We start from the raw sequence: 21,948 nt of genomic DNA, 5'->3' as shown, positions 1-21,948 counted from the left end.
TCTATTACCGGTAATCGTCATCATCAACAACACACAAGCATACAAGTATGCATATTTAAAAATAAAGCAGGAGCAAAACAAAGTTTGGTACTCACATTTTTATCATCAATCAAACCCATCGAAGTCCTCATCCTCTGTGTCTGAATTGAACAGCTGCGCTAAATCTCCATCAAACATTCCAGGTTCACTCCCAGGCCGCTCGCAGCCTTACTTTGAACGGGCGGTTCACACCGATGTCCAGCGGTTGGAGTTCCTTTGTCAGGCCTCCCGGAATGACAGCAAGCTCACAGTTCATTTGTTTCACTAGTTTTTTCACATCGGCTGTGAGGTGGGCACGCATAGAGTCACAGATTAAGAGCGATGGTGATGCGTGGAAAAAACCACCTGGTCTCCTTACATACACCTCCCTCAGCCACTCTTTCATCATTTCCTCATCCATCCAGCCCTTTTCATTTGCCTTAATGATGATTTCTGCTGGAAAATTCTCTTTAGGCAAAGTATTTCGCTTAAAAATCACCATAGGCGGCAGTTTCTGTCCATTAGCATGGCAGCCAAGCACAACAGTAAAAGAAGACTTTTCATACCCCGTTGTGCGTATCGCTACCGTGCTGGTCCCCTTCTTCTCCACAGTGTGACTCACCGGGATGTCAAAAGTGAGCGGGACCTCGTCCATGTCAGTGATGTGGCTGGGCTGGATGTGTTTGCTGCAGTAGGAGCGGAAGATGGCCAGCTTTTCCTTATAATCCGCTGGAAGTTGCTGCGCTACCGTAGTCCTGGTCCGGATGGAAAAATGGCACCGTTTCATAAAACGAAAGCACCAAGACGGACCTCCTTGGAAATGTTCAATGTTCATCTCTTCAGCTAGTGAAACTGCTTTTAGCCGAATGGTGACTGTCGAAACGCTTCTCCCGCTCGTTCTTTGCTCGATGATCCACCGCTCGAGTCTTTCCTCCAACTCGGGCCACCTCGCCTTATGTCCGCGGAAACTCAGCTGCGTTTTCTTGACCTGCCGGAGCTTGTTTTCTAGCTTCCTCCATTTGCGAACCATCGATTCGTTAATCTTAAATTCTCTCCCCGCTGCTTGATTTCCATGTTCTTCCGCATAGCTGATGGCCTTCAGTTTAAACTGTGCTTCATAAGCGTGTCTCTTTGCCATTTTCAGGGTTGTTAAAACAACGATGTTCCACATAATGCACATACCTGTCCTTTTATACAGGTATGTGCGATTGTCCGGTATATACGATCAATGCCCACACTTCACCCTTTAGCGTTCTCATGGTGTTCTCTACTACGTCCTCCTTACAACACACAGGGCGCACTGCGCTATAGGGCGCGCCGTACTTTTTGAAGAAAATCTAAGACTTTTAAGTGTGCCTTATGGTCGTGAAAATACGGTAGGCCTGCAGAGCGAGAGCGAAGTGCTCTAATAGGGTGATATGGTACTACAAGGTCATTAAGATAAGATGGGGCCTGATTATTTAAGACCTTGTATGTGAGGAGCAGGATTTTGAATTCAATTCTGGACTTAACAGGAAGCCAATGAAGGGAAGCCAAAACAGGAGAAATCTGCTCTCTCTTTCTAGTCCCTGTCAGGACTCTTGCTGCAGCATTTTGGATTAGCTGAAGGCTTTTCAGCAAGTTTTTTGGACATCCTGATAATAATGAATTACAGTCGTCCAGCCTGGAAGTAATAAATGCATGAACTAGTTTTTCAGTGTCACTCTGAGACAGGATATTTCTAATTTTAGAGATGTTGCGCAAATGGAAGAACGCAGTCTTACATATTTGTTTAATATGTGCGTTGAAGGACATGTCCTGGTCAAAAATGACTCCAAGGTTCCTCACAGTGTTACTGGAGGCCAAGGTAATGCCATCCAGAGTAAGAATCTGGTTAGATACCATATTTCTAAGATTTTCAGGGCCGAGTACAATAACCTCAGTTTGATCTGAATTAAGAAGCAGAAAGTTAGCGGCCATCCTAGTCTTTATGTCTTTAAGACATTCCTGCAGTTTAACTCATTGGTGTGTGTTATCTGGCTTCATGGACAGATAGAGCTGGGTGTCATCTGCATAGCAGTGTAAATGTATGCTATGTCTTCTAATGATGCTGCCTAAGGGAACCATGTATAATGTACACAGTCGAGCAGGGCGATATGGCCAAAAATATTTATCACGACATATATTTGAAAATTTGCGATAACGATATAACTGACGATATAATTGATGCGAGACAAAATACAACTCCACAACATTACTAGCGCAAAAAGACAACCTTCCATTTATTTTCACTTAAACAAGAAGCTGGTTTTTATGTACATTAAAGCTTTATAAAAATGTAACAGTGCAAATGCAAATTCCTTGCTGAAAGTTTAACCAAAAGGCATTTCCAGTAGAAATGGGCTGACATATCCTGAGCATAACCATGTATAGCATATGTATAATATCCACTGAAGTTAAAAAGAGGTGCTTTGCAACATTAAACTGCAGTGTACAGTACGTAGTTTTCGGTGCACGGGATTATAACGCACATTAAGCGAAACAAAGCAGCCAGATAAATCAAACTTTATTAAACTCATTCTTCTTGCTTCCTCCACTTCTGTACCATTGATTCATTAATGTTGAATTCTCTGGCAGCTGCTCTATTCTATTCCCATGTTGTTGCAGTAAATGGTAAATGGCCTGTATTTATATACCGCTTTACTAGTCCCTAAGGACCCCAAAGCGCTTTACATATCCAGTCATCCACCCATTCACGCACACATTCACACACTGGTGGCAAGCTACATTGTAGCCACAGCCATCCTGGGGCGCACTGACAGAGGCGAGGCTGCCGGACACTGGCGCCACCGGGCCCTCTGACCACCACCAGTAGGCAACGGGTGAAGTGTCTTGCCCAAGGACACAACAACCGACTGTCCAAGCCGGGGCTCGAACCGGCAACCTTCCGATTACAAGGCGAACTCCCAACTCTTGAGCCACGATTGCCCCGATCATATATTAATGACTAACCTCGTATTGTGGATGGATTATCTCAGTTGTTCTCCTGACTGAAGTTTGGTCCGTTTACAGCATCCTGCCATGCGATTGCATTTGTCTCTAACCATGAAGAACCTTCACGTTAACTTTTATAAGTGGAAAAGTGTTAGTGTTCGTCCTCCAGCTTCAGTGTTTATGTTATGCTAACATAGCTGTGTCGCTAGCGATCACGTAGCACATCATTATATACCAGCTAGCCCAACTTCAGTAACCCTACAAACGTCACTGCTGATTAGTTTCCTGTTTTCATTTATGTTGGAAGTGATAGCAGAGCTGTACGTTTTAATTTTTTCAGAAATCTCTCAGTCAGAACATGCTATGTCATGCTTAGGTAACTAGCTAAACTAGCAAGCTAACTTCCGCTAGCTTCCTGCTAACTTCTAACTCCGTTAAATGTAATAAATTTTGTTTTCATGGATGCCTGGAAGTTAAACTTCATAGTTACACCTGGTAAAGCAGCAACGCTGTTCGTTTTATTAAAGATGAAAGAATTTAGACAGTTTTTAACTCTCAGTGATGCTGCAGTGTTTGTTTGACCAGAAGCATACAGAGTTTAGGACCCAGATTACTCCAAGACTTAAGAGCATCTTAGTCCGACAAATACGACAATAACGACGGCCGCTTGCATTTTCTGCAAAAAAATGTGCTTTGTCGTGTATCTGACGGACAAACACCAAACCAGTTCCACATCACTGAAGTTGCACCATTTTTACAAACCAATTCCGGTTCATCTGTTTCACTCAACAATCGGCCATGTGCGTATGAAAACAAAGGCACTGTGCATGCGCGTTTTACTCATATTCTATCACGATATTTCATTTTCCTATCATTGCCTAACATTATACCGGTATTACCGTGAACGGTATAATATGGCCCAGCCCTAGTACACAGAATTGGTCCTAGCACTGAACCCTGTGGAACTCCATAATTAACCTCAGTGTGTGAAGAGGACTCTCCATTTACATGCACAAATTGGAGTCTATTAGATAGCTATGATACAAACCACTGCAGTGCAGTACCTGTAATACCTACAGCATGTTCTAATTGCTCTAATAGGATATTATGGTCAACAGTATCGAATGCTGCACTAAGGTCTAGCAGGACAAGCACAGAGATGAGTCCACTGTCAGAGGCCATAAGAAGATCATTTGTAACCTTCACTAAAGCTGTTTCTGTGCTATGCTGAGCTCTGAAACCTGACTGAAACTGTTTCCTGAGGGTTTTCAGGAAACAGTGTTAAATGTTCAGGTTCTATGCCATATGTTAAAACAAGATCTAGAGTGTGATTAAAGTGGTGGGTGGGTTCTTTTACATTTTGAGAGAAACCAATTGAGTCTAATAACAGATTAAACGCCATGTTGAGGCTGTCATTTTAGCATCTACATGGATGTTAAAATCACCCACCATAATTATTTTATCTGAGCTCAGAACTAAATTAGATATAAAGTCTGAGAAATCAGACAGAAACTCTGTGTAAGGCCCAGGTGGGCGATAGATGATAACAAGTAAGACTGGTTTCTGAGTTTCACAGCTGGGGTGGACAATGTTAAGCATCAGGCTTTCAAATGAATTAAAAGTCTGTCTTGGTCTTTCATTAATTAATAGGCTGGTGTGAAAAATTGCTGCCACACCTCCCCCTCGGCCTGTGCTTCGAGATTTCTGGTAGTTAGAATGACTCAGGGGTGTTGATTCATTTAAACTAACATAATCATCCTGCTGCAACCAGGTTTCTGTAAGGCAGAGTAAATAAATTTGTTGATCAATTATTAAGTCATTTAATACCACCTTATACCTTTCAAATGTACTTAGACTAGAACCTCTGTCTAAGGAGCTTTTAACCTTTATTTGTATTGCTGCAGCTACCAGTGTCTTCCAGTTGGGTGATTCTCAGCTTCTTTCTTCGACCTCCGGGGTTCGACCACTCTTTAGTCATTGCACAGTTCTGGGGATTATTCTGCCCCGATTTCAAACAAAGATCTGTGTGTTTTGGGTTCACCACCGTGTCCCCCTTTTTACCAAGAGTCTCTCGAACCTCATTGGTCTGGTGTTCCTGGTTTTCGCCAACCCCTTCATGGTTATTGCTGTGTTTATGGGATCCATCTTCTCCAGGAGCCCAAACGCCATGACACTTGACCTCAGTTCCTGTCTCGGCAGTCCCTACATCTGTCTCTGCTGTAAAGGATCCGCATCTCCGTGTCCCCGTCTGGTGTCTGTTCCTTTCTCTGCAAGAGACATAAAACCAAAACACCTCTCTCCCTAGCCTTGATAATCTAATGTTGTTATCCATTGTTGTTCTAATGATTCAAATTTGGTTTAAAATATTATGTTCAGGACTCTCTGACCCAGGGACTTATTCTAATCATAATCTATGTGTGTGTAAAAGAAATCAAAAATTAATGAACCATTTCTAAGTCTAACACATTATATGCTTAAGTTTTACCATAGCTAAATTATTAAACACACAAATAAAGTCATAAGATGTTCATAAAACCATTGTTTGATGTTCGGACTCAATTCCCCCCTTTTTTGACACACTCCCATGTGTCAATTCATTGGAGCTAGAAAATTAAGAACTCTGTTCTGTCTCTATGTTTTGGAAAATTTTATGCTTGTTGTCAAAATTTGAAGAATTTTTATCATAAGTAAAAGTTATGGCGTTATCATCCCCCTCAGGGCTTAGCTTTCCCACTTTTAGTAATATTCCTCCCACAAATATTCGCAATTACCCTCCTTTGGTGTGAAAACTGTTGGTGTGGTCAAGTGGGTACTATAGAAACAAAAGCTCAGGACAGAACAGTTATCAGTCATGTACTTCATACAAATTTTGCATATGTTTTATTTCATATTGATCCTCTGAGTGTAATGGTACATTTTAATTTGAATTTATCCAAACTAAACACAATATTTTCTTTATTTACTTTGCTCTTGTTCTTTTTCAGTACCACATCCTATCAAATGTTCCTGTCGGTTATATTCTACTTTTAATAACTTACTATTTCAAGCGAGAACCTAAATCACGTGGACCAATGTTTGTTATTGCATATCTCTATTTCGAATATGGCAAGTCATTCATAGATATTGTTAAGGTTTTGGCGATTTTCCTCTATAAAATTTAATTGACTTTTTTACAGTGGCCTAAGTTAATAGTAACATATTCCAGTCATGAGTGACATCAAAAGTTTTCTCCACTGTAGCATTTGGCATTCCCAATAATATAACATGATACCTTAATCAAAACACAGCTAATATAGCACAGTTTTCTTAATGCAAACATCAGTAACTCAGAATCAGCAACCAAAGTGTTAAGTCTGCAGTTCATACTTATGTGAAGCTAGAGTCTCCTCCTCCAGTCTCTCTTATCCTCCTGCTCCTGCAAAAGCAAAACAAAACAAAACAAAACGAAGCATCCACCCTTCTCTTGTCGGCTGGGTGAATTGTTTGTCGGCATTTACTAATCCTCAAGTTGGTGCAGTCTTTGTCTCAGTCTCAAGTCAGTTAGTTTTAGTCGTCAGTCCATCACAGTCCAGTCACATGCATTCATCCACACACATTCATACCAGATTTTGCTGATAATGGAGTCTCACGCGCAACCTATTCGAGCATCCATCCCCAGCAAGATGACGTCATCATTTTAAAAGGAAAACAATTCTTTGTTCTTTTATTCTGGATTGACTCGCTGCAATCCTTTTAGACTCAGGACTTCTCATGTGATCAGTGTCCCATATAAGTGAATTTCTCTCAAGCCAATTACAATCATGGAGAAACACACTTTGCAACTGTTTTTGTAAGAATATTTCATAGCGCTTTAAATTTCAATCTTTCAGGCCTGGTTTAAAGAGCTGATTGTTAAATCATGGACTCACAAAATATCAACATATCACCACCGGTGGATCACACCTCTCAGATTTTCTTATCTCAGTGCATTGTAACAAAAACGAAAACAGACATAACCAACAAAATACTACTAAAATAACACAAACTAGGGCCCGTTGCAGACATGTCCAAGCATAAAACTATCCCTCTCTCGCTTACGAGAAAGAACACAAGCCAAAGCTCACTGATAAAATCAAGCTAGCGCTAAGCAAAACCAAAAAATCAACCAGAAATTCACAGGAACTTTTGCTTCCTGCCGGGACAATATTGTGTGGGAATAGGAACCTCAGGTGCCGTAACACCTTTTGTTCCTCCTTGAATTAAAACTCAATCACAGAAAATGCCGTACTCCGACCTAAACCTAACACTATTAATTCATCATCCTCACTCTGTGCCACTGTTCCTCATCAGGGCTGTGTGAAGCACAGCAAAGAATTCAGTCAAGGCCTTGAGCCATAAACAGACATCACGCACAGACATTGTTTTCATAACCAAACCGTTTTAGACCTTATTCCTAAAATCTACATAAATGCCCTCTGGGTGACATATAACACATTCTACGTAATCAATGGTAATCAATGGCTCCTCATAAAATTATGTATTGGGATGTTTGTGTGCAGCATTTTGCATATCAGCATAAGCAAAGCATTCTTCATTGCATCAGCGTGTATGTGTGTGTGCGTGTGTATATGTGTGTGTGCGTGTGGATCACTCTTCATTGCACAAGCGTGTGCATGTGTATGTGTGTGCATCACTTCTCAGTGAATCAGCATTCCCGTGTGTGTGTGTGTGTGCGTGTGTGTGTGTGTGTGTGTGTGTGTGTGTGTGTGTTCATCACTTCCCTGTTCTGCTGTTCTGGGTAAACCACGGCCTGAAGCATGCCCTGGGGTCCTGCCCTCCTCCTTTTCAGTCTGTTTGCGACCATTGCTGCTGCTGCTGCTCAAAATTCAGTCCGTCCTGGTTCTGACCCCAATCGGGGCAGTCCTTTCTCCAGTGTCGATGCTCACCGCAGGTGAAACCTGCATCTTCTTCTGTGTTTTTTGTCCATTCTGAGGTGCCTTCTGACCTCAGTTACTCCTCCTGTCTCGGTCACGCCCTTTTCGCCGCCCGATCATCACATTACTCTGCTTGTGTGTGTTTTTTGTTTCACCTTTTTGTTGTGATGCTCCGGACGCCTTCCCAACCTCCACAAGTCTGTTGGCCCCAATTTTATGTGTTAAAGCTTCTCTTAATTTCTCCTCTAATTCTCTGCTAGCTGCTGTCTTTTCCACAGCTGCTGATTCGTGCTGAGTGTGGTTTCCATTACTATAATTTGCTTCGGCCGCTGTGCTTGTGGGGGCAGTTGGTCCAGGTCCGCAGCTTCCTGTATTAACACACTAAGAGATTTATTTAATTTCATTTTCATCACTGTTAAACAGATGAGCAGGCAACCCGCCTACCTCGACAGCGTAAACTGCACGCCAGTCTCCCAACACATTCCTCTCTCTACTCCTCCATAATTCTCCACTACACACCTCTTACTATCTCTCCTTTTTATTTTTATTTTTAAATGCTTACACCACAGAGTAATACACCCAATTATGCCCGTCTATCTCTATGTGGCTCCAAATTCCCTCTTTATTTAATTTCACACTCGTCAGGGGACAGGCACACAACAATTTCAACCACTGAGACGAGGAATTCAACCTTTTTATATTTCACCTATGATAGAACTCAACCTTAGATGTGAAAGCATTCTCTTGTTCTAGTCCAGATTAAATGTGAACCCGTGGTTACACGGTGGTTACCCAGGGTTATTTCTGTAGCTATACGGGAGTCCTCAGTTCCCAAGTTGCCACCTTAGCATCCAGACGCCGCTGGGCCTGGCCACGCGTCCACGACCAGGAGGGGCGCCACACCATGAACAAAATTAGTTTCCACAGGTACACTAGGCGTCAACCTTTGATCTTAAAGCATTCTCTTCGCACTAATGTCCTCCTATTCAGACACATCAACCGTCACTGTCACTGTGTTCCACGCTTCACACACAGACAACATACCCAGAGCGCGCCTTACACACACCCAGAGCGCCTTACACACACACACACACACAGCACTTTTCCTCAGCGGGAGTTTTACACAGAAACCTCTGAGCTCAACTGTTAGAATTCTTTAAAGCACACTGCACCATAGACCAAAATACCCCTTTCTCTGCGCTTATGGCCGCCACAACGGGGCAAAATCGCATCGTAAAGGTGATGCATACGTCCCCTGAAGTTATTACTGATACCATAGGCCAGGTTCTGCTTTATCTTTATTTCATGGCAAGTAAAATTTTACTTATTATTTTATGACCGCAGCCCTCGAGGCTCAACTGATACCATAAACCACCGTCAAACCTCTATTCAATGTACTGAAACCAGCACCAATCACTGCTGTACTCACGGCCGCACCACCGGAACACGGCCGTATCATAAACCAAACCTACGGACGTGTTTCGCTTTTACACGTTGCCAGCGTTCAACTGCACCGTGAGTCAGCATCTGCTTTTCCTCAATTCTATACTAATTTCATGGCCGCATGAACAAGGACTTAACCGACACCATAAACCACTTCAAAACCTCTATTCAATGTACTGGACTGATGGCCGCGTCTCCAAGAGATTCTAATGCATTATTGCTACAGAAGCCAGTCTTCGACAAAATTAAATGTGGAAGGTAAAGTGGGCTGCAACTAGCTCAACGTAGTGTCTTATTAGTATCTCGGTAGAAGCAGTTTACTGCAACTAGCTCAACGTAGTGTATTATTAGTTTCTCGGTAGAAGCAGTTTATCTTACACACTGGAATTCAGCCTCAACTTATGTTGTTAGTATCTTGCACCAAAAACCAGACACCGACAAATTTAATGTGAAAATACGTGTAACTCAGTGAACAGATTAATTTGGAAAGCCCAATATGCACATTTGGTATTTATAATACAACAGGCTGTGCTTACCTTTTTATTTTTGGACCGGTCCTCTGTTCACCTTGCCTCACGATCTCACCAAAGGCCAAATCTGCACATCCTCAGCACACCAAAGATCCGGGTCACACGGCACCAAGTTGTTGAAATCTCCCAATTCTTTTAATCTTTGGGCTGAAGGAAGGACAATACTCGGTGTATAAATGCTCAATCAACAATCATTTATTTCCATACAATTCAACACAAAGAGCATTTAGAACCATCATGATGGGGAGACATGCATGAAGAGGGTCACAGCAGTCTCAAAATGGTGACGTGTTACTCAGCTTCTTATAGCCGCTAATGGCCCCCACCTAGTCGTAAAAGCCCAAACATTCACATGCTTTCTCTCTTACGGTGCCTAAGTTATAACCTCGGCTCCCTGTCTTCCTACAAAGGTGGGGGTATGGAATGTAGTTTATCTCTTCTGCCCTAGACGCAGAGTCTCCTGAACAATCTTTCTTTTTATGATTCAACTGTAAAGCATGTCAAGAAAACAGTGTAACACATTCACAGCAGATCAAAGATACAGAGTGATGCACACTTATCTAATGAACTAATCTGTGAATATGTTCTGTTAACTCAAAAGTATAATGAGAACTAGACTACATACACAGCACACCATCTAAACTAAAGGATAATATACGTCCTACAGCTGTTATCATAATTCAACTACTTTGATTACATATATAAGGTAACATATGATAACAGAATAATATCACAGTACTAACAGAGACTTGGAGGAGAGAGACCTAATATTTAATAATCCACATTTCACTGTTTTACTCTTAGGTTCAGATGTGGATACTGTATTGTTCTTTCTTTGTGATTGTTTATGTTTAAGTTGTTTGTTGCTGGTTTTTAGTTTGTTTTTTGTCTTTTTGGAAGCTGACACAGTCTCTATGGAGATGGGTTTTTGGGGGGGTAGCAGGAGGAGAGAAGCTGCAGAGAGGCGTGTAAGACTGCAACTCTGCTTCCTGGTCCCAACTCTGGATAGTCATATTTTGGGGGGTTTAATAAATTTGTCCATATTTCTAGAAATGAGAGCTGCTCCATCCAAAGTGGGATGGATGCCGTCTCTCCTAACAAGACCAGGTTTCCTCCAGAAGGTTTGCCAATTATCTATGAAGCCCACATCGTTTGTGGGACACCACTCAGACAGCCAGCAATTTAAGGAGAACATGCGGCTAAACATGTCACTCCTGGTCTGATTGGGGAGGGGACCAAAGAAAACTACAGAGTCCGACAAGTTGCACACTGATTCAATATTGATTTTAGTGACCTCCGATTGGCGTAACCGGGTGTCATTACTGCCGACGTGAATTATGATCTTACTGAATTTACGTTTACCCTTAGCCAGCAGTTTTAAATTTCCTTCAATGTCGCCTGCTCTGGCCCCTGGAAGACAATTGACTATGGTTGCCGGTGTCTCTAGCTTCACATGTCTGAGAACAGAATCACCAATTACCAGAGTTTAACCCCCGGCGGGTGTGTCGCCGAGTGGGGAAAAACGGTTAGACACATGAACGGGTTGGTGGTGTACCTGGGGCTTCTGTTTAGGACTATGCTTCCTCCTCACCGTCACCCAGCCACCCTCTTTCCCCAGCTGCTTGGGGTCTGCCGGGGAACAGCTAGCGGGGCCTACGCTATCTTCGGCTGCACCAGCTACAGGGGCCTGGCTAGCGATGGGTGAATGAAGGGTGCGAAGCCGAGTCTCCAATTCAGTAATCCTGGCCTCCAGAGCTGCAAATATGCTACATTTGTTACAGATATCATTACTGCTAAAGGAGGCCGAGGAGTAACTAAACATCTGACACAATGAGCAAGAAAGTGCAGGAGGGACAGGTGAAGTAGCCATGGTGCTAACCAGTCGGCTACGAGCTAAGCTAAGCTAGCAAAACAGTACAGAGACAGTGAGTGAATACTTTGGCTATAAATTAGGTAGTGAGTACACAGAAAGTGTGCTTCGGATGAAGCACGTGAAGATTATACTATGAAAAAGAATGTATTTAAAAGTTGTTAATTAAATTGCTAAGCAAATAAGCTACTCAGAAACACCACTGTGTTCGAGCAGGAACAGGAAGTGATACTCTACCGCAGAGCGAGCGGACACCAAGTGACAGTGCCACCAAGAGTTGATTAGATGTCAAGAAGGACTTGACAGGCTCAGAAAAGTCAAAAATAGTGAGATATCTTGCAGAGGGATGCAGCAGTCTCAAAATTGCAAAGCTTCTGAAGCGTGATCATCGAACAATCAAGCGTTTCATTCAAAATAGTCAACAGGGTCGCAAGAAGCGTGTGGAAAAACCAAGGCGCAAAATAACTGCCCATGAACTGAGAAAAGTCAAGCGTGCAGCTGCCAAGATGCCACTTGCCACCAGTTTGGCCATATTTCAGAGCTGCAACATCACTGCAGTGCCCAAAAGCACAAGGTGTGCAATACTCAGAGACATGGCCAAGGTAAGAAAGGCTGAAAGACGACCACCACTGAACAAGACACACAAGCTGAAACGTCAAGACTGGGCCAAGAAATATCTCAAGACTGATTTTTCTAAGGTTTTATGGACTGATGAAATGAGAGTGAGTCTTGATGGGCCAGATGGATGGGCCCGTGGCTGGATTGGTAAAGGGCAGAGAGCTCCAGTCCCACTCAGACGCCAGCAAGGTGGAGGTGGAGTACTGGTTTGGGCTGGTATCATCAAAGATGAGCTTGTGGGGCCTTTTCGGGTTGAGGATGCAGTCAAGCTCAACTCCCAGTCCTACTGCCAGTTTCTGGAAGACACCTTCTTCAAGCAGTGGTACAGGAAGAAGTCTGTATCCTTCAAGAAAAACACGATTTTCATGCAGGACAATGCTCCATCACACGCGTCCAAGTACTCCACAGCGTGGCTGGCAAGAAAGGGTATAAAAGAAGAAAAACTAATGACATGGCCTCCTCGTTGACCTGATCTGAACCCCATTGAGAACCTGTGGTCCATCATCAAATGTGAGATTTACAAGGAGGGAAAACAGTACACCTCTCTGAACAGTGTCTGGGAGGCTGTGGTTGCTGCTGCACGCAATGTTGATGGTGAACAGATCAAAACACTGACAGAATCCATGGATGGCAGGCTTTTGAGTGTCCTTGCAAAGAAAGGTGGCTATATTGGTCGCTGATTTGTTTTTGTTTTGTTTTTGAATGTCAGAAATGTATATTTGTGAATGTGGAGATGTTATATTGGTTTCACTGGTAAAAATAAATAATTGAAATGGGTATATATTTGTTTTTTGTTAAGTTGCCTAATAATTCTGCACAGTAATAGTCACCTGCATACACAGATATCCCCCTAAAATAGCTAAAACTAAAAACAAACTAAAAACTACTTCCAAAAACATTCAGCTTTGATATTAATGAGTTTTTTGGGTTCATTGAGAACATGGTTGTTGTTCAATAATAAAATTATTCCTCAAAAATACAACTTGCCTAATAATTCTGCACTCCCTGTACTTTATTGAGAAGACTTTAACTTTACATGAAAACTGCTCAAATACACAAGTATTTGTTAATGTTATACATACAGCAAAACCTGGAAAAAGTGAGACTTGGTGAGTTAAAGGAGCTACAGAGACAGCTTCAAATGGAGAACACTTACCATATAAGTCACTAAGAACGAACAGTTTATAGAGAAATTGTACAACTTCTGTAAGATCCCTCAACTACAACACCTCATATCTGTGGAGGCTTACTGCTGACTTCATCATTTTTATTTATTTATTTTTTAAGAACCCTTCTTAGATAATCTAGCAGTTCATTTGAACCTAATTGGTTCTAATATTTACACCAGTACTTCATTTAAGAGTTTACAATTATGTGGACCAAATGTGACCATGATCATGATAGATCAGTCAAAACTTCATAGGACTAAAAATGTTTGGAGGTTTTGCTGAACTGCACTTTTCTTTTCAGATATTTGACTTGCTCCCACTCAAGAAATCCTCAGGTATCCCGTATGAGGTTGATGATGCTACAGAATGCCTTAATGTGACACCAAAAAGATATGTTTTGCCGTACCCCAGTCAAGAGCAAAATGACGCCTATGCAGTTTTCCAGGTAAAATACAAGTATACCTGTGAGTCCGTCAAACATAACGTAAATACAATAGTTTTTGTTGTTGCACCAGTTTTTGCTGATCTTTGTGTGCTGCTGAAATATCTAGAAAGTCGGACTGAAGATGGCGACAAACTTGCTTTTTCGATTGCCTTCATGCCTCAAGTTAAAAGGAAAAGTATACCATGATGGCTCAACTGAAATCTATTCCATGTACTACTATGGTGAATCATTTTCTTGTTTGCGTTGTGTTTTTGATACAAATTTTCTTTGTATTCAACAAAAAGAAAACCGGTAATTATTTTCCTTTTTTTTCTTTAGATATGGTTCCTGATCGTAGTGATTCTTCTGGTCGTGGTCTGGGATCTGCTGGGCCAATAGTGACAGCTCGCTCTTTCTTCCCTGAGACGTGGATCTGGGATCTGGTGGAAGTTGGGTAAGTATCTGTTGTGAAGAGATCTGGTGCATTTTACATTTTAAAAAGTTTATACGATCACATTTAGAAACCCATGTGAACTTTCTGCTGTGTCTTTGCACACATGAAAAACATGAAAATAGAATAATTGTGAGTTTTTTCTTGAGCATGTTTTGATGCTTCAGGCTGATGTTTTGTCATATTTAAAGTTTTGTGGGATATATTATTTCACTGTCATCAGCAACATGGAGCTCTTTTGCTTTGTCAATGCAACATATACAAGTAATTCACACTGCAGGATGTAACTACACTGTTATACAAGTAATTTACAGACATAAAAACATGTTTGATTATGTTACAGAATATGTTTGTGTGTATCTGCTGCTTCAGAGACGATGGAAAAAGGGGGGTGTCCCTGACTGTCCCAGACACCATCACCACCTGGGAGACGGAGGCTTTCTGTTTGTCCTCTCAGGGTTTTGGTTTGGCTCCTCGTAAAGAAATGAAAGTCTTCCAACCTTTCTTCCTTGAACTCACCATGCCCTACTCCATCATCCGGGGGGAGCACTTTGAACTGAGGGCGACTGTCTTTAACTACCTGACCAGCTGCATCATGGTAATGAATGATTAAAGTGTTTAGATACATGTCTGTTCATAGCCAAGGAAAGCCATACTGAAAACATGACTTTCTAAGCAAAATTTATATCATAGTTATTAAAATACAATAGAAAATATCTTTTCTTTGGCAATATAACCATGCAGGATGCAGGCCGTTCTTGAAGGGCCCCTGCTCACCAACACCTGCAAGCTCACCTGCAAGCACAGACACCAGGATTGCCCAATCACATGTCTTTACACTACCAGCCCTCCTCTAGCTTTCTTTGTGCGCTCATGCACCTTGTAGAACAGAGTTTAGTGTGGAGGCTGTAAGAAAACAGATGGAGGGAAACAATTAGGAAGGGAGTGATTAAAGTATCCAAGTAAAATGAAGGTCTACTTTGATCATGAGTTCATAACATCAAACTTGTGCATTTGTTTAGATGCTTAGAAATGTGTTCACATTTGAACTCAGCTTTAAATGTAGCCATGTCTGTGTTCCTCGTACAGGTTACTGTCACTCCTGGGCCGTCCTCAGATTACACCCTCACGCCTCTCTCTGGTGATCTGTACACATCCTGTTTGTGTGCCAACGAGCGCAAGACCCTCAGGTGGACCATGATCCCAACAGCCTTAGGTGAGGATCAGGCTTTGGTCCTCCACACTGCCAGGAAACCGCTGTGTGGCAGGCTGAGTACGACCCAAGTGCAGCACCCAGAAGCAGGAAGTGAACTCTCAGGAAGTGACTTAAAAAGAATCCACATAAGATGGCTAAATAGAATAAATGAGATTAAAACAATAAAGAGCAATTACAAAAACACTATGTGAGAAATACTGCTGAAATATAAGTTATCATAATGAAATGAGAGAATCTGAGCCCCAATAAGCTATATTCATGGAATTTAGAAAGCTGTGTGTGCATTAGACGACAGTGAGTGTGCAGTGTAGAGCTAGGACATGTAGACAGTCAAATGCAGCTGCAAATCCAGGTAAACCAAGAATATAACCCCTGTGTTTGGAAGGCTAAACGTGGGGGTTGTAGGGAGTGGGGCAGAACGTCTATACCTCCAGTCTGAGGGCAGCAGCTGCCTCCATCCTCATGCTTTACTTAATGCAGCTGTCTTAGCCAATTACAAGTCATTTTGAAACCTTTCTTTCAATTCATTATGCATGCTTCCCTTGGTCAGTATCATTAGAACAGACTGTTTGCAGTTGCATTACCATGCAAATGATTTCTTCTTAATCTTAAATGGATCTTATGATTTGCAGTACTTTGGCCTCCAGCAGGATTCAGCAGCAACCCTGACATCATTTTGGACTGTTTTTTTTTTCAGCTCATGTTTTTCATGCCTGATGCAGTAAAATTTCCAATTGTAATTGATCTTACCTTCGATTTAGAACCAACATTAAATCTAGCTTTAGATCTAGATGTAGATCTAGTGTGATCACAGTTAACCGCCTCCTTTTGTCCCAACACATTTCCATCTGGTTTCTACAAAATCTGTAAAACAACCTCGGTAACCTTTATTTTAATGGAGAGACGAAGAAGGTGACCTGTGCTGCTGCTTTTAGGGGCTGTGAATGTGACTGTGTCTGCTGAGGCCGTAGCGTCCCATGTGTCATGCGATAATGAGGTTGTGAGCGTACCAGACAGAGGTCGCATCGACGTGGTCACCAAATCTCTCATAGTGAAGGTCAGTGTCATAAATACGAGACGAGAAAAACATTTTTACTCATAAAATTTAAATTGTTACTCATTTTAAAGATACTTTTCTTCAGGCTGAGGGAAGTGAGACGACAAAGACGTACAACTGGCTTCTTTGTCCAAAAGGTCGGTATGATTTCCATCAGTCACAAAGTTTAAATAAAGAAATGACCTAAATGCTCAAAGTTAGCAGTGGAGTGCACTGTGTACATAAAATGTGCCAAATTTTCATCTTTTACTTTCACAAAATGTAACGATATGTGCTGAAGATCAGGCCACCTGGTGACTTTGAACAGTAACTCTGTTGTAGTTGTGACTTCCTGATTGGACGTTTGTTGTGTCTGTACACAGGAAGCCCGCTGACGGAGGAAGCAGAGATACATCTGCCTGAGAATGTAATAGAAGGATCTGCCCGCACTTCTGTATCAGTCCTGGGTAAACCTCATCATTTCATCTCAATTTTGATTCAGCCAAATAAAAATATGGCAGGTCAAAGCTTTGTTAAAAAGGCAAATTACTAAAACAACAGAAAATAAAAGAGACGTCACGTTCAAGTAAAAGTAAAAACCGTATTCAGCTTTTAAAAGATGATTTCATTTATAGATAGACCCACGTCTTCCTGGCCTTGTGTGAAAAAGAAATGGACCCCAAAAAGGCTGTTTGTGCCATTCTGTGCAGGAAGAACTGCAGTCTAGCTTTAGTCATAAGTGTGTTTGAAACGCTGAGTTTTGGCCCAGTCACACCAGAGAGTTTTCCAGCGCAATCGTTCTGGTCATGCAGAATCATGTCAGTAGGATTTAAGTCCAGATTTTGACTCGGCCACTTTCTGGTGTCCTGGATCATTTTCCATCTTAACCCTCTGCGGTCGACGTATGCGCCGACACGTCAAAATCACATGACCAATTTAAGACGACACAGCCACAAGATAGTGATGGGATTTCTTTCTCTTGTTGGAGAACCGGCTCTTTCGGCTCGGCTCATTAAAAAGAGCCGGCTCTTTCAGCTCCCAACCGGCTCTTCAGGTTGTTTTGTTGGTCGAAAGTAACGGACTTCAGACTATATACCAGTTCTTGAATTGTGTTGATGGGCCACGTAAAACCAGAGTTATGATAAAAAATACACATAATGTTTTTTTCTGAACAAAACAGCGGCGTTTACAGCAGGAAGAACGGTAAAAACGGCGTTTTCTACAGACAGCGCTAGCAACCACTCTCCGCTTGCGCGTGAAAAAATAAAAATAAAAAACACCCCTTCCCTATTGGTGTTAGAGTTTACCATGTCAGCCAATCAAAAAATGATATGGCAACATGTGACGCTTGGTTATTTAGGGAGAACGGCATTTTTAGTAGTGACGGAAAGCGAGCAAAAGAGAGAGAGAGCGAGTTTTCATATGTCACACATTAGTGACATTTAGCGTGTTTGGAGGCTGTAGTTAGTGTGTTGTGTAGTTATTGTGTTGTATTGTGTGTCAGTTATACTGCTGAATGTCACATTTGCTCCAAAAACGCCGTCAAAGGCAGAGTCCAGTGTAAACGCTGTTCCCACATGGAAAACTGGACATATGCTCCTCCTGCTGTCAGACCTGGTTTAGGCCTGTGCTGTTCTCCTCTGTCTTATACTGAACACAAATCATTTGTGTGCCTTCTTATTTGATGCAGTACACCTGATTGTTCTGTAAATAGATTTAAATGGTTATGTAAAAAACGCCTGAGGCCTGGGCTGCATTTTTAGGTAAATAGTACCATATAACTTTGTTGTGTGCAAAATTTGTGCATAATTTTATTCTATCTATTTGCATTTCTTTTTTTTTTTCTTTTTTTTTAAGTGACATCAGAAACAGCAGCATGTGACATCACGTGATGGCGGAGCTTCAGTTCATCCTTTGTCATTTTTTTTTTTTTTAATAGGACAGGGGGAAAGAATGAAAGAAAGAGGGGGAGAGAAAGAAAGAAAACCAAAGGGGAGAAGAGACGGTGAGAAGGGGGGGAAGAGAGAAAAAAAAACAAACAACAAAAAAAAAAAACTCCTGGGTCACCTGTATGGAGAAAAAAAAACAAAAACAAACAGAGGAGACAGCAAACAACAAAGAGCAACATAATAATAGAAAAAAAAAAGCACCATCACAATAAACTAGCTAGCAGTAGATATCAATAGTTACTAAATAATAGACGATATTGTTCAGCACGCAAGATAGACAGCGCACAGTGTGCTTTGAGGCAGCAGCCAAGAAAGCTGTAGTCCGCGTCTGTGAATACCCATGTGTACACCTGTGTGCATACCTGTGTGGATCAGCATGCTTGTATTCCAAAGGTTTCTCCATGTAATGATCTGCTAGGGAGTGTGGGGAGCCACAGCCCTGTCCTTTATGGTATCAAGCGGGTATGGAGGAGATCAAAACTCCAGACATCCAGAGGCCCCCAGAACACAAGAGACCAAGGAAGACCCACAGAGGGGCAGCTGCGCCACTGTCCCAGTAAGAGCTAAGGAGAGTCCCAGATGAGGGCTCATTCAGCAGCCGCGGAGCAGAAGCCAGGGGGAGTTGCAGTGATGCGCCCGTGAGCTCCGCCGGCAGCCAGCTGTGCCTGAGTGACCGAGCCCCAGGCCGAGAGGCCGGGGGCACCCCACCTCCGAAATGGCCCGAGCGAGCCCCAATAAGCGGCCGCCAAGGAGTGAGCTGGTGTGTACCCGGACGCCCACCCCCAGATACAAAGAACCACCAACGCACCGACACCTGAGGGAGTCCGCCACCGGCAGGGGAAGTGGTGGTGGGTGGAGATAGGCCTCCAAACCTTGGAAGGCCCGAGATGTCCCCAGAGAGGTGGCGTCTGATACCCAACCTGACATATAGACACAGACATACAGGCACAAACAGACACAAACATCCATTCCCACCCTCATGCTCTCATATGCACTTACTCCACACTCAACCAACGTGGAGACAAATATAAAGAGATGCTGTACACACTCCCCAAGCGTACTCTACAAACCGGGTCTAGGTACCCCTGCCCCTGGAGGGGGGAACTGCACCCAGACCCAGGTGGTGTTACCCTTTTCCCTGCGGTGGGGAGAGGCAGACCGCCCCGACTCCGCAGCAGCAGGGAGGCCCCACACTCCAGACCGCAGCCGGACGGCCAACTCCTCCTCCTAGCCCCCCTGCTCCAGCAGGCCGCAGAGAACGGGGGTGAGAGAAGACTCCAAACCTCCCTCCACCCGCTCATTGTAGTGTTGATGCATGTGTGTTCTAAGGTGCAATTAAAACCCAGGAGGGCATGGAGCTACCTGCCAGAGAGCAGCAGGTAAGCGCATAGTCCCTCCTGTTAGCCCTCAATGTCTACGTGTATTTAAAATTGAGAGGTGGGCAACGATGCCAGGGGTGAGGTGTACACCCTGATGGTAACTTGGACTCCGTGTATTGTGCCCACCCCCAAGATCCTATATGTATGTGTAATGAGAGTGTGAGTAATGTGAATGTCTAAGTTGTGGGATAAAATTGAGGCAGAGGCAACCAGAAGGGGACGGGGGGGGGGGGGGGGGGGGGTAGCCTCCTCTGCATCCTGGTGACATACCCCTACTCCAAGGCCCTGCATGTGTGGGTGGTTGTGGTGGAGCGGGAGGAGGGAGGCAGCTGGAGATGGGGAGGGAAGGAAGGGAGGGGCAGTGACCCCTCCCTGGGGCCAGCTCCCCCGCTGACCCCAGTAGGCACTCCCACACTCCGCGACCCGCCAGGGAAAAGGGGGCCCAGGCCCATCCAGACCGGGGCCCAGCGCAGCGCAGCGCGCCCCACAAACCAGGACCCAAGGCCTCGAGGCCCAGCCAGGGCCCCGGCCCAGAGATGGAGCGCCCCCAGATACTCACGCCCATCCCGGACCCACCCAGGGGCAGACAGGCTACTGTTAGGTTTGTAGCTTGAACCCATCCGCTGGAACGTTGAAGACAATATAATTACACTGCTAAGCAAGACACAAATAGGCAAAGTTCTTCATGTTACTCGTGCACGGGAGAGAACCAGACAGAGCGCCGTTCCTTCGCTTGACCCCAGTAGCTCTCGTCCGTTCTCCCATACACTGTCCTTTTATTGAGGTTACATGAATATGCATAGGTTCATTAACATACGACGTCTACATACAAACAAAGAGTACCTTGCCTGTGTGTGTGTGTGTGTGTGTGTGTGTGTGTGTGTGTGTGTGTGTGTGTGTGTGTGTGTGTGGACTGCTGATCAAAGGGTCAAACATTCTTGGTCAGGAAGAGGGTAGCCTCCCCCTCACCCTAGATGGTTCATCCTAGATAACACGGTGAGGAAGTCCTGCAGTTCATCTAAACAAAGAGCACTTAGACTAGAACAGACGCAACTACGTTAATCCTACCATAAAATAATAAGACACGGTATGACCTCTCATGCTCCCAAAGTGCTGTCTAATACACACAAAGTTTGCAGACTATCAAGGATCAAAACCTCTACCAATCTACAACTAATTACAAAACTCTAAGCATATATAAGTAAATATTTCTAAGCATAAATGACAATCAACAATACAAATCTAACATTTCCCCCCTTTTTGACCTTTATGCCTGAAAAGTTCCCAGGTATGAATACGTCATGTCTGACAGTTTCAATGCAAACCTTTTTATACTCAGCATATGTCAAATCACCCTAAATTACTGAAAGGTACACAGTTTAATAAATGTATTAGCAGTTACCCCATTCATTGAGCTCATCTCATGGCAAACTGCATCTTACGAGCAACCAAAGAAATTGTTAATTTAATAGTGAAACTAAAAAAGTAACATTTTGAAAAACATCTCAACTTGGTGGTGCTTCCTCCGGGTGTGCACATCACATGTCTTTCTGCAGAGTGGTTTAAGCTCTGCAGGGCGTCATGAATGTCTCTTCCAGTTGTTTCCATCACTGTCCATAGGACCAGAGTCCAAATGTATGTAGAATAGACATTCAAACATACTAGTTGGTTTTGTGGTTCGTCAACATGGGTCTCAGCTATTTCCAAGCTGCATACCTCTCAGCACTCTAGTTTTATGGCCTCTTACCAGCCCCCATCACCTGACTTCAGACCTTCGTCTTGTGAGGGGGATATTTATGACTCCTTAATTGTCCACGCTCTGCAGAAAAAGCTCTCTGTGGAAAGGGTGCTGGGTTCCGTCATCTTACTGCTGTTATGATCCCAGCAGCCTTCAGAGTGTCATCGTATGCACAGTATAGTGGCACAGCATTAGGTGATGTTCATAGGAAACTGCTGTCA

At 43.2% G+C, this 21,948-nt stretch overlaps 1 protein-coding gene across 1 annotated transcript in view; it reads left to right on the top strand.

The window, feature by feature from the left end:
• Nucleotides 1-21,948, top strand: part of LOC146577978 (alpha-2-macroglobulin-like) — a 69,715-nt gene that overhangs the window by 26,476 nt on the left and 21,291 nt on the right. Inside the window, exons 16-23 of the mRNA XM_085256123.1 lie at nt 13,836-13,979; nt 14,086-14,200; nt 14,298-14,412; nt 14,782-15,007; nt 15,499-15,625; nt 16,561-16,682; nt 16,768-16,819; nt 17,045-17,128. Coding sequence (XP_085112249.1) covers nt 13,836-13,979; nt 14,086-14,200; nt 14,298-14,412; nt 14,782-15,007; nt 15,499-15,625; nt 16,561-16,682; nt 16,768-16,819; nt 17,045-17,128 — 985 coding nt within the window. The remainder of the gene's footprint in view (nt 1-13,835; nt 13,980-14,085; nt 14,201-14,297; nt 14,413-14,781; nt 15,008-15,498; nt 15,626-16,560; nt 16,683-16,767; nt 16,820-17,044; nt 17,129-21,948) is intronic.

Source organism: Mchenga conophoros, linkage group LG3, assembly GCF_057382185.1.
Source record: "Mchenga conophoros isolate Kocher_MC1m ecotype Shallow Benthic linkage group LG3, M_conophoros_male_GT1.1, whole genome shotgun sequence".
Classification (NCBI taxonomy): Eukaryota; Metazoa; Chordata; class Actinopteri; order Cichliformes; family Cichlidae; genus Mchenga; species Mchenga conophoros.
Note: the sequence above shows the minus strand (reverse complement) of the source record. Positions and strands in the feature narration are given on the sequence as shown.